This window comes from Psammomys obesus, unplaced genomic scaffold (genome assembly GCF_907164565.1).
Source record: "Psammomys obesus unplaced genomic scaffold, mPsaObe1.curated_primary_1811, whole genome shotgun sequence".
Classification (NCBI taxonomy): Eukaryota; Metazoa; Chordata; class Mammalia; order Rodentia; family Muridae; genus Psammomys; species Psammomys obesus.
In genome coordinates this window covers 10,228,783-10,242,531 of record NW_026586550.1, presented here as the reverse complement: position 1 = coordinate 10,242,531, position 13,749 = coordinate 10,228,783, and the positions used below count along the sequence as shown (strand labels likewise).

Genomic DNA, 13,749 nt, shown 5'->3' with positions numbered 1-13,749 from the left:
CAGGCTGGACTCAAAGCCCTAGAACCATAGACTGACTCTGTTTTATAGTCTAATGTTACTGAATTATATGCACTGCAAACTGGCAAAAATGCTTTTCATTTATCTTTTCTTTCCTCTTTTCTTTTAGAAAATTCTTTATAATATTAGGCAAAGAAACAAAAGCGTGGACATTTTGTAAATGTTTTTGGTCACAACGATTTGTAGATTATTGAAGGTTCATAAAGTTAAAAGTTCAGTGTGTATCTCTTTTTGTCAAGGTCAGATTCATATTTTTTCTCAAAAGGGAAGGTGGTGTGTTTATGGTTTCCTTTGTTTTAGAGTTCTTTACAAAGCTCAAGAGAAATATTCTTTTGTATTATTAAGCACAGTTCTGAAATGTGTTGGTAGGCTTTTCATCTATTTGATGCTTTCACCTTCTAATTTAAATAATTGTAATTTAACATTTTTGTCTCTTTGTCAAGATACATGACTTCTGTGTGAAAAAAAAGACTCTCATTAGCAATGAACAAAATATTGAAATTTTCCTGATGTTTATTAATGCAAGAGAGTAATGTTATTAAGAACACCAGAAGTTTGGAGTTATGTTTTTGCCTGTTTCAAACCTATAAAAATAAATAATAAATGTTTGTTGAAAACCTATCATATCATAATCATATAAGAACATACCCATGTTTATAATATTTCATGTTTATAATATATTTTCTTTCTAATTCTCTGTTCCATTAGGTTTATGGTAAAGAACATTTACTCCAAAAACACGAAGAATCAAATTCTAAAGTGAAAGGTAAACTCCTGCTTTACCTTCTCACAAGCAATTAATTTATTCAACAACACTCATTTTATGCCATTGTGCTTGGCACATTATGCCAAAGGTACTAAGATACAAAGGCTACCAAGATGGCTCAGCAGACAATGTGCTTGGCACACATGCCTGGCAACCTGAGTTAGATTCCTGGGACCCAGGTGAAAGCGGAAGAAGAGAACCAGTTCCACAAAGTCATCCTCTGCCCTCCACGCACTCAGTGGCATGTGCTGCCTCCGTACACATGGTGTATACAGACATGACACGACGATGATAAATAAGTAGATACATTTTCATAAAAACAAAATTTATGACACCAGTTTTTCCTTTCAGGGTCTTGTCTTTTAACCAGGGAGGAAAAGCAAGTAAGCGAGCACTGTGTTGCAGGTATAATGCCTGTAGTTTATCACGTCCCCAGGGAGCAGTGACAAGAGTAGTCAATGACCCGGAACAGCAAAGATCCCACACATTTGAGACACACTCTTAAAGTTTTGGAATGTTGTCCTCAAAGAGAATATAGGGATTTAATGTTTTTGAAACTGTCTCCTCCTCTCATTTCATAACTTAACAATTGAGTATGATCCAGGAAATTAAATCTGCAACATTCATTTGCTTCTGCTGCAAAGTGCTATTTGATATATGCTTTTAACTATCCTACATTGCTGATGTTTAACTTCTATTACTTTATCCTTAAATTCCCCTTAAGAAAAATCATACAATATATAATAAATATATTAGTATGCAGATATGTACTTCTATATGTCACTCATGAGATAATTTACCAAAAATAATTATTTAATTTTATGTATATATATATGCTAATTTATTATACATTTATACCACCTTTATTCCCCAAAAAGGATTTAAGGTAACATAATTAAAATGCATATGTACATGTGTGCATAAGTACATCAATCTGTGAAATAGGAAACTAAACATAGAAAGATAAAACCCGTACCAAGAACAGGGGAGCCCTCTACTATAATTAACATTCATTTCACTAGAACTTTAAATTAGCCATTCTTTCTGATAATGATCACCAAGAAATTTAGAAACTCCTTATATATAAATTTTGCTTAAAATGTCAGAAATTAGAAATAAAGGTAAACATAAAGGGGCTGGGAAGACAGCTCCACTCAGTAACATGTCCGCTGCACACATGCGAGCACTTGAGTTGAGCCTCAGAGCCCATGTAAAAAAGAAACAGGAACACACATCTGTACCTACAGCATACTTAGGCTAAGATAGGAGGAAGGGCAGGGGCAGCTCCATAAGCTTGCAGGGAGCTAACCTGGTAGGTGGTGTGCAGAAATAAACAAGATACCCTGAAGTGATTCCCTGACCTCCTCACATGTGGTATTAACATGCCCACATACATATGCACACAGACGCACAGATACACACACACAAAAATTTTTAATACAAGAAAGTAAAAATAATATTTTAGAATATTTTACATGTTTCTTTTTCATTTAAAATTATTTTTATAAACATTTCTACATGTGAATAAATGGCAGCAAAATGTTTTACTCTGTAAATAAATCTTAATTTGTGTAACTAGACTCACTGTTTAACTTTTTTTTTCTCACTCTGTAGACCAGGCTGACCTCAAACTCATAGAGATCCTGCCTTTGCCTCTCTAGCGCTGGGATTAAAGGTATGTGCCACCACTGCCCAGCCCCTTAGGATTACTTTGTTTGTTTGTTTGTGACAGGGTTTCTCTGTGTAGACTTGGCTGTTGTGAACTCACTTTGTAGGTCAGGCTGGCCTCGAACCCACAGAGATCTACCTGCCTGTACTTCCCCAAGTGTTGGGATTACAAGTGTGCACCACTGCACCTGGCCCACTGTTTACCTTTTATTTTGTTTAACTTTTATTTTGTTTCTAACTTTCCACTCTTGTAAACAACATGAAAATCTTGTATATATTTTGTATATATAATTATAATTCTTTCTTTCTTTTTTTAAAGATGTATTTATTTATTTTATGTATGAGTGTGCTATCTGTATACACACCTGCATGCCAGAAGAGGGCATCAGATCACATTATAGGTGGTTGTGAGCCACCATGTGGTTGCTGGGAATTGAACTCAAGACCTCTGGAAGAGAAGCCAGTGCTCTTGACCACTGAACCATCTCTCCAGTCCATAATTATTTCTAATAAAGTCCCAGGGAAGGATTTGTTGTTGAAAGGTATAAATACTTGAAATACAAAAAAAAAAAAGTATATTTGAAGATGTCATATGTTAACTTCATTGAGTTTAACTACTATTCACACAATATTTATACTTTTCATTTTGAAAGGAGATACCAAATATGAACTGTAAATACTCAACCACTCATTTCCATTTGCTATGATACTTTACCAGCTTCTCTAGATCCAAGGCCAAATGTATCAGATGTTTATGTGGCTCATGGTTTTAGAAGACCACTGCCTAATCAAAAAGGGCACAGAAATGTATGATCACCTATAATCTGAATATATGCAATAATAATAATAATTTTTCTGATAGAAAGGAATTGCATCTCTCCTTTCTTTTTTATTATCATTTGTTACAAATTTTTATTTAATTTGTATCCTGGCTATGGCCCCCTCCTCATCTCCTCCCAATCCCACCTTCCCTCCCTCTTCTCTGCCTGTGCCCATCCCCTCGTCCACTGATAGAGGAGATCCGTCTCCCCTTCTATTTGACCCTAGCCTATCAGGTCTCATTAGGACTGATGGCATTGTCTTCCTCTGTGGCCTGGCAAAGCTGCACCCTCCCCAGGGAGAGGTAATGAGAGAGCCTTTCACTGAGTTCATGCCAGAGAGAGCCCCTTCTCACCTTATTAGGGACCCCACTTGGATACTGAGACTCTGGACTACATCTGAGCTGGGATTTTAAGTACTCTCTATGCATTGTCCTTGGTTGGTTTATCAGTCTTTACAGGGCCACACAGTTGGTCTCCTTTTGGAGATCCTGTTCCCTCCAGGTCTTTCTTTCTCCCCTTTCTTTCATAAGATTCCCTGCACTCTGTCCAAAGTTTGGCTGTGGGTCAAACTATACCACTCCTAGGCATATATGCAAAATATGCTCAACTATACAACAAGGACATTTGCTCAACCATGTTTGTAGCAGCTCTATTTGTAATAGCCAGAAGCTGGAAACAACCTACATGTCCCTCAACAGAGGAATGGATACAGAAATTGTAGTACACTTACAACATGGAATACTACTCAGCTATTAAAAAACAAGGAAATATGAAATTTGCAAGCAAATGGTAGGAACTAGAAAAGATCATCTTAACCCAGAAGCAGAAAGACTCACTTGGTATATACTCGCTCATAAGTGAATATTAGCTGTATAATATAGAATAAACATATTAAAATCTATACACCTAAAGAAGCTAAACAACAAGGAAGACCCTAGGAAAGATGCTCAATCCTCATTCAGAAGGACAAATGTGATAGACATTGGAAGCAGGAGAAGATAGGGAACAGGACAGGAGCCTACCACAGATGGCCTCTAAAAGACTCTACTGATCAAGGTATCAAAGGAGAAGCTGAGACTCATAGCCAAATAATAATAATCTTTATCTGATCAAGGTCTACATATTTTTAGAAATAAGATATTTTCTTAAAATCAGACTGTCAACCAGTTCACCTTACCATAAATTTTGGAGCTTAATTTTTTGCTTCTTTCTAGCTCAGAAATACATAGGAAAGGCCAACAAATTGGTTATACATGAATTTGTTTTTAATTTTGTATTAACTGTCATTTGACAATTTCATATATATATATATGTACCTACCCTCTCTTTTAACTCCCTCCCAACCCCATTAGTCCTCCTTCCTCTCTACAAACTCCTTTACCACATTCATGTCTTTTTGTTTTGTGATTCACAGAGTTTAACTGGAGCTGACTTTGTGACCATAGATTTACAAACATTCATTAGAGCTTGGTACACAATGAAGACAATGATTCCCCTTTTCCCAGAAGCTGTCAGTAACCAATAGCTCAAGAGAGAGGGATAGGGATCAATAAGCCCCTCCCTATGCACAATGGATGGTTGACATTGAATCTGTTTCTTACACTTTTATACCACCAAAAAGAGGACAGAATATTTTGCCTTGTTATTAGTATTTGCATTTATATCTCATTAAATCCTAAGACAATAGAAAAACTTTGAGAGTACTCTAGTCTTAGCTCTAATTCATTAGGTCTAATTCACCAGGCTCATACAACTTTGACTACACTTGGTCCAAGTAGTTTACTAAATTACAATATAGTTTACTCCATTGCTAAAGAGCTTCAGCAATGAAGCTACTGTTGTGAAGCCGTTTTCAGCCAAGGATCTTGAAAAGATAATGAGTACCATCCCAGTGCCAGCTTGACCCATGCATCTCTAAGGAAAGAAGGGTAAATGACTATGTTGTTTTGGTGACAAATAAAAGGGCATATCTAATTAGTTAGGGAGATAGATGTCCAGAAATAGAGCCTAGGTGGACATGGTGGACTACTTGTAATCCCAGTTCTCTGAAGACAGAAGTGGAATCTTCAGAGTAAGCTGGCTGGCTTGAGTAGATGAATCAGGAAGGTGTGGATTCAGGTAAGAGGCCTTGTCTCCATATATAAGGAACAGAACTATCTAGGAAGTACAGGAAGTCAGGCTCTAACTTCCACAAACAAACACACACAATAGAAGACATGGTAACACACAGTAGAGGACATAGTACAACATGTAACTAATTTGAGACTAAAGGTCAAAGAACACAATTGGAGTAGAATTGGTTTGGACACTAAAATGGACTAGGCGACACATCTGCTCTTACACATATCCACAGTTAAACCTTTGAACTCTGTTCAAACACAAGTAGCCCTAGAAACTTCGGATCTGGCCTACTTCAGAGTTCTAAAACATTGTTTATTAAGTTCTACTGACATTTTGTACATGAACCCAAACTGCTCAGAGAGTGAGACATGCCCAATACACTTTTTAAGACAGTTAAACTTAGCCAGCACCTATCATACTTCCAGAACAAATGCTTTCAAACCCCTCATGCATCTTAAAACTATTAATACATCCATCATTTTGTCAAACCTCAGAGCACTTACTCTGGACTATCAGATTATGTCCAGATGGTCATCCTCACTTTGACTTGAATAAATCCTTTGTTCTCACATTGGTGTGCCTTCCTTTGCCTGTTAGGTTGACAGAGGCATCCTAAAGGAAAACAGGTAAAAGCACATAGACTAAATCTCATGATTCTGAAATTAGACTAAATCAATTGAAAATTTTCACCTTCCTCCAAAACTCCAATGTTCAGTCAAAATAGCAGGTGGTGAACTCACTTGAATAGGACATAAAGGGGTATGCTGGCCTTGTACATGGAGAGTTTGCAGTTAGCCTGAGCTAACTGTATGAGACCATACAGCTCTTAGAAGTCTTTATAAGAAAGAATTATTATAAAAGTAGATTTCATCACTCTACACTAACTTGTTCTGCTATTAATTGTGATTGCTACTATTAACTAGTTTGGTTATTATTTTGCTTAAATAATAATATGTCTATAATGGCAAAGAAAATAATACAATAATATGTAATATATAACTTAGGCTCTAATTTTATATTATAATATAAAAATTACATTATACTTTACTTTGGTCTAATATGTTTGTATCCTAGATCAGCTCTCTAAAATGTTGATCACAATAGGGTGTATTTAACTGTCTCACAATGTGAATGGAAATATCTCACACCACTATGTATGGAAATGTCTCACATTAGTTTATATGGAAATGTCCTCAAGTTGAGGGGAGTTGTTTTGGTTTTGGTGATGGCAGTTGTTCCTCTTCCTTCTCCACCATCTCCTCCTCTTCCTCCCTCTCCTCCTCCTTCTAGTCCTCCTTCTTTTTTCCTGTCTTTTGCAGTCTTGAACTATAGCCTGGGCTGACTAGGAACCCAACACAGCCTTTAACTAATAATTTTCCTATATCTACCTCCCTTGTTGGCAGTATTACTAAAAGTGATTTTAATTCATAAGTAACTCTTGCTTGCTTATTTCTTTTCTTACTTTTTTTCTTTATTGTTGCTTCCTTTTTGAATGTTGTTTTTGTTCTAGTGCAGACAGAGCTTCACAAATACTAGGTAAGGCCTCTGCCACTGATTGCGCTCCCAACCCATAGGCAACTTCCCAGTTGGTAGTTAATAGCTTCATGTTTCTACTGTTTATTCTTTTCATGGAACAATCTTAGTAAAAGGCTTCCAGGAGTCTTTCAGAAGCCCTCTATGGTAAGCTCCTGTCCTGTTCCTTGTCTTCTCCTGATTCAGATGTCTTTCTTGTTTGCCTTTTTAAATGAGGATCAAGCATCTTCCCTAGAATCCTCCTTATTGTTTAGCTTCTTTAGGACTATAGATTTTAGTATGTTTATCATATATTATATGACTAATATCCAGTTATAAGTGAGTATATACCATGTATGTCTTTCTGCTTCTGGGTTACCTCATTCAGGATGATCTTTTCTAGTTCCATTTGCCTGCAAATTCCATGATTTTCTTGGTTTTAATTTCTGAGTAGTATTCCTTTGTGTAAATGTACCACAATCTTTGTACCCATTCCTTGGTTGAGCCACATACGGGTTGTTTCCAGATTCTGGTTATTACAAATAAGGCTGCTATGAACATAGTGAGCAAAGACTCTACCCAGCAGGATATTGAAGCAGATGCTGAGACTCATAGCCAAACTTTGGGCAAAGCACAGGGAATCTCATGGAAGAAGTGGGAGATAGAAAAACTTGGAGAGGGAAGAAACTCCACAGGAGACCAAGAGAACCAAAAAATCTGGACTCAGTGGGGCCTACAGACCAACGCACCAAACATGGAGCATGCATGGAGAGGACCTAGACCCCTGCTCAGATATATAGCCCATAGGTAGCTCAGTCTTCATGTGGGTACTCCAGTAAGGGGAGCAGGGGCAGTCTCTGACAAGGACTTTGTGGCTGGTTCTTTGATCACCTCCCCCTGAGGGGTGGGTGTAGCCTTGCCAGGTCACAGAGGAAGAGGATGCAACCAGTCCTAATGAGACCTGATAGGCTAGGGTCAGATAGTAGAGGAGGAAGATCTCCCTTATCAGGGGATTAGGGGATGGGGAGAAGGGGAGAAGAGGGAGGAAAGGAGAGACTGGGAGGAGATGAGGGAAGAGTCTACAGCCAGTATACAAAGTGAACAAATTGCAATGCATAATAAATAATACTGATAATTTTAAAAAGAAAAAAGACTTCCAAGAGGAAAATGTAGTCATATATTTTGTGTGTGAACAAATCCTTTAAATAAAGATGAGCTAAATTATCTAGCCATTAAATGTACACAAAGTAATTGTAAAGAAAATTAAAAGTTAACTTTTTTTGTTCTTAAAATGTAGCTGTTTAAGATATGTTATGGTATATTCTCCTTTTTAGTGAAAAATCCTGATAAACAATGCGTTTATCCCCAAAAAATGCGTTCAAGGTAGGAGAACTACACTTGATTTCTCCCAAGTATGTTAATATTTTTCTTCTATCTTAGAGTGTTCTGATTTTGAATTAAAGCAACACAAGGTTACCTTTTGAAAAAAAAATTGATCGAGTTTATCTTTAGATCCTACCTATCTAGATTACTATAAGATGTAAGAGCACTCTCAGATGCAGCTTTAAAGTGTTCTGAGATGATTTCAAATATCACTACATTGTCCTTGATGGATGACATATTAAAGTCTTAGCTGAAGCTGTTTATTTCTATACATTTTTCATTGAATTTTCTGATTTCTCATTTTAAAAATAAATATTTCTGACAAGTTCATTAGCACTATGCAATGAATGATGAGTGATCATGTATTTTACTACTATCTCTCATAGCTTATGGACCATTGGTCACACAGGGGTAAAACTAGCATCTAAAGCCTGTGAAAGGCACAGAAAGGGAAGTCAAAGATTACATAGACCAGTTTGGAATCTTTCTCTGAACTGGTAACTATAATATCTTTATTACCTTTGACCACTTTTCCTGTTCATAAGAATAATGATATCAACCATTGTCTGGACAGTGACTTAAGTAATCACAGATAAGCATCTGAGAATTCACTGAATTTGCACAACTATATAATTTCACTACAAGAGGTGCTGGTATACCTTTTCTTAATTCCTTGGCTTCTTTCCTAAGAACTTGGTTTCTGAACCAGGCGAGGCGTGGTGGTGTATGCCTTTAATCCCAGCACTCAGGAGTCAGAGGCAGGTGAATCTCTGTGAGTTCAAGGACAGCCTGGTCTATAAAAAGAGTTCCAGGACAGCAAGAAACCCTGTCCCAAGAAAAAAAAAAAAAAAAAAAAAACTTGGTTTCAGTTCAACAACAACAAAAAAGGGTTCTGTTAGAATGTATACTTTCTTACTCCAAAAACATAGAGAATTGATTACATAAGTGATAATATGGCAGGCATCTTTGGACCTAACTATATGTGGACCTAGAATTAAGCATTCTAAGATAAGATTATCTATGGAGAGAAATCAAATGATAAATACTGAGATAAGAAAAGATAGGGCAGAAGAGATGTCTCAGTGGCTAAAAGCACTTACTGTTCTTCCAGAGGACCAGTACAGCTGCATGTGGTATACATAAATCCCTACAGGCACAAACACATACGTGCAAATAAAAATAAATCTTAAAAAAAACATAATAGGAAAAACACTAAAATTAAAAGATAGGACTATTAGACTTGATGCTGCCAATGTGTAACCTTTTTGATCACCTTTTTGAAAATGAGATTAGCTACCCTGCCTATAGTACAGGCTGACGAGAGCTCAAAGATTACATACTAAGGTATAATGTGAATAGAAAACAGAACTGCATTACTCTTGTGTAAATAGTTGACACTGAAACTACAATACTTAATTTCTTTCAGTTCCTGGCGTGTGATTCAGAGTCTTAACAAAGACCAACGGATATGTATTTTAGGAACTTCTAAGAGTCCAATCCAGGAAGAAGATCAGCCCAAAAGAATTAATATGTGTGAAAATTGTTTTAAAGTGTCATCCTTGAAATATCCTATGAACAAACAAACTTCACATTGGATTGAGAAGACAAGGATACCAACAGGTTTTTTTTAATTATAATTTTTTAATATTTTAATACATACAAAGATGCTTTATAGTATGTCATCATACATCATTTATACATACAAATCTCATCCAATCTAAGTTATAGGAACTATATTAGTAAACATAGATTAATAACCATTTTCCCTCCTATCTCTGAAAAGCATTTACCTTATTTCTTCTCTGAATGAGTGTAGCACATTTAAAAATTCCTTGTTTTAATATAGCCTTGAATTTTTTAATTGCATTATTTGCGATAACTCTATTACTACTACTATACAACCAAGAAACTTTTTTCTTGATGCTATGACCATATTCTGACAGTTTCTACTTAACAGGCATGGGATTTTTTTAGTTTTAAGCAACCTTTTACTTTGTGTTTCTAACACAGCCTAACACCAATTGAAATTCACTGTATGCCATGGCTGCTGCCTTGAGATGTATATGTAATGAACTACCCCTTACAGAGGCAAAAAAAAAAAAAAAAAAAGAAAAGGCCCAATTCTGATTCATAATAGTGAATCATTAAACCAATATTAGTTTAAGCTGTAGAAAGTAAAGCTAAAGTCAGCTTCACCTTTGTTTTTTTACTTGAATGAATCTAAAAACCGTGCCAAATGAAAATCCAGGCATAAAATAGAAAATGCTATATGATTGCATGTATATGAAAGCAAAGTTAACTGGAGAGAAAAAACAACTACAGTTCCCTATAGTAGGAGCTGTATAGAAAACTGGCTGTATCATAGGAATCCATTTAGGGATGGTCTTTTCTACATCCTGATTGTAGTGATGATTTCACAAAGTCTTGACAATTGTTGGAATGGGACGATCTTGAGCCAGAGCAACTAGCTGAAGAGAATTATCTGCTGAGGCAGGAAAGACTAAGGATGTAGCTGCAGTTCTGCCTAAACACACTACATTGGAAGTGTCTTTTAGACATTGAAGTTGAGCTGCTGAATTGGCTGCTAATTATTAGTATGGAGTTCAGAAAAGAGAACTGGACTTAGGATACATTTAGGAGTTTAAAAATATACAGCATGGTTTAAAGCATAATGGAAGTCATTTTTAAGGACATGAGTGTGCAATGTAAACAGAAAGGGATGAGAACCAAATCTCCAAGAATCCCTACAGTGGTTGGTCAGGAGAATAAGAACCAACACAGAACACTGAGGGTCAGAGGTAGTGTACAAGGAAAACCTCTTAGGTAGGAGAGAAACTCAGAGAAGGAAGTGTCAAATAGGAGAGTGTGAACACCTGAGTCTGAGACTTCTCATTGGTTAATTGAAATGCACTGACTTGAATTTATGACACAGGAGGATCAGGGGACCTTGATCAGAGAACTTTCAATAGAATGCTAGAGGTACCAATACAACTGAAGTAGGTCTAAGGATGGGAGAGAGAAGTTGGAGGCTTGCCACAAAGCCTGATGACCTGAGCTCAACCCCTAGAACTCACCTAAGAAGAAAACCAACTCCACAAGTTTCCTCTGCTCCCCACATGTGCATGCCATCTCCATACACATGATATTTTCTGTACGTGATAGTGAGCATTTTAATGTCATTTAGAAACTAAAATAACTGTTTTCAATTTATCTAGTTATTCCTGAGCTAAGACCCTCATCTTTCCTTAACTAATTTTTATTTTATAAACAAATGTCCTATTAACTTTTGGTGACAGTAAAAGTTCTGCAATTTTCCCTTTCTCCAAAACATATCAGTTTCAGCAGAAGTTAGTTTCCTTTCCTTTTTTTCTTTTTTGTTCTGCATTTCCTTTAAAATAAATGTCTTCATCACTGCTCTAAGAAAGAAGCTTGCCCTTTACCATTATCCAACTTATCAAGAAGAAAATATAAGGATTATGTCATAAGTTAATGAAAAGCCCAGTCAGACTTTAGTTCTCGAAGTACTTACATTTACTGATGAGAGATAGTACAAAATGAGTTCAGCCTTCTGAAGCAGAGTAGAGAAGTAAATTCACAGCCAATAGTGGCAACAGTTTTATGTCTAAGCCGTCTTTGTTTTGGACTTGACCAGCTTCAAATACCATACCTCTGCACTGCCAATTCTACTTATCCAAGCCACCAGCTCCGGAAATAAGCCAGAACTCATTTTCTTTTGGAATATGTCACATTCACAGAATTTCTGCTTGCATTCTATGATTATTTCTAGTGTCACTGATATATCTTAAATATTGATGAGACCTAAGCAGCAAAAGGAAAACAAATGATTGCAGCTGAACAATGGGTTGTAGAAAGAGTTTCTCATTCTGTTCTCTCTCCATGGGGGAATACTAAAGTTTTTAAAAAGGAAGTCCACAAGAATATGCCCACAAATGCCAATAATTTATTCTTGCCTTAAGCCCTCATGCCTATATGAGTACATTTGTACTCTATTGTTTTTTCTATTAATAATCATGTTGCTTTTTTAAGAACGATTTTTAAAATCATCCAGTTGGAGTTCCATTTGATCCTTCAGCACTATAAGTGACAGAAATGCCATTAAGTGTGTATCTCATGGAAATCCATAATCCCTACTGTTTTCTTTTGGTAGATAAGTCTCTTCTTCATCTTCTCAGTGGGAGGCTATACAAGAAATGATCAGATTCCCAAAGTCTCATCATATGGAAATGGAAGTGGGATTCTGGACATGTGGACATAGGAAGAGCTGGGCAGATAGGGAACCAATGCTGACCCAGTTGTGGATATAGGAAGAGCTGGGCAGATAGGGAACCAATGCTGACCCAGTTCCAAATTTAAGCAGTATAACTGACAAACCAACTTTTTTAGCCCCATATGAATCCTAGCACATCCCATTCATTCTTTATGGTTTAATTACTTGAATACCAATCAAGTTCTTGAGTAGTCAATATCTTTAGAGCTTTCTGTTTCTCTAACTCAGCTGAAGTTAACAACTCTAATTCTAGATGAATTTATCTGTCCACATCCTAGATTAAAGAGTACTTCACTCTTTTGTTTTGTTTTGTTTTGTTTTGTTTTGTTTTGTTTTTCTAGACAGGGTTTCACTGTAGCCTTGACTATCTCAGACTCACTTTATAGACCAGGCTGGCCTTGTACTCATAGAGATCCGCCTGCCTCTGCCTTCCCTAATGCTGGGATTATAGGTGTGTGCCATCGAACCTAGTTTAGAGTACTTCACTCTTAATAGATGACTTTAATTCACATTTCACAGCCACATGCATGTACAAACACACTCCCAAGAAGTGATCTGGAAAATTTTCTCAATTTCTACAACTCCTGCAATAAATAAAATTACTTCACACCAATCACCCTTCTTTGTTTCAGAAAAATGAAGATTTTTTTAACATTAATTTTCCAAGAGTGCTCTGATCCTGTGGCCAGAAATTTCCTCAGTAGCATAATTTTAGCAACTGTGTCTTATCTTCCTCAAAATATGATCAGTAAACAGCACCCTCACATCATCTTGTCTGTACATCTCAACCTATTAAAGTCTGGCTTACAGTGTCAAAACACCATGAAATAATTATATCCACAGCCATCAGTCCTTACTACACTAGTTTCCTTACTATTGGTTGTTCCTAACACATTTTAAACTCTCCTCCCTCTTGATGCATTAAGTCTTAAAATTTTCTCTGTCGTTACTCTTTGTTTTACTTCAGTTATTCTGGCTGCTCATTAAACCTGATGAACATGTGGAGGAGACCACATAGAGGACACACCTCTATCTAAACAGTAAGACTGCTATCCTTTCCCTCTCTTCTCACTTCGTATTTTTCTTCTCAGCACTCTTCCTCTGTAGATGTATCTTCAGTCAACAACAGTAATTATAATTTTATATCTCCAGTCTAGATCAGTAATATACTT

The 13,749-nt window shown here is 36.5% G+C and overlaps 1 protein-coding gene across 1 annotated transcript in view; it reads left to right on the top strand.

The window, feature by feature from the left end:
• Positions 1-9,747, top strand: part of Agbl3 (AGBL carboxypeptidase 3) — a 56,743-nt gene extending 46,996 nt beyond the window's left edge. Inside the window, exons 14-15 of the mRNA XM_055602106.1 lie at positions 727-784; positions 9,716-9,747. Of these exons, the coding sequence (XP_055458081.1) occupies positions 727-784; positions 9,716-9,729 (72 nt within the window). The 3' untranslated portion in view covers positions 9,730-9,747. The remainder of the gene's footprint in view (positions 1-726; positions 785-9,715) is intronic.
• Positions 9,748-13,749: the final 4,002 nt, after the last annotated feature.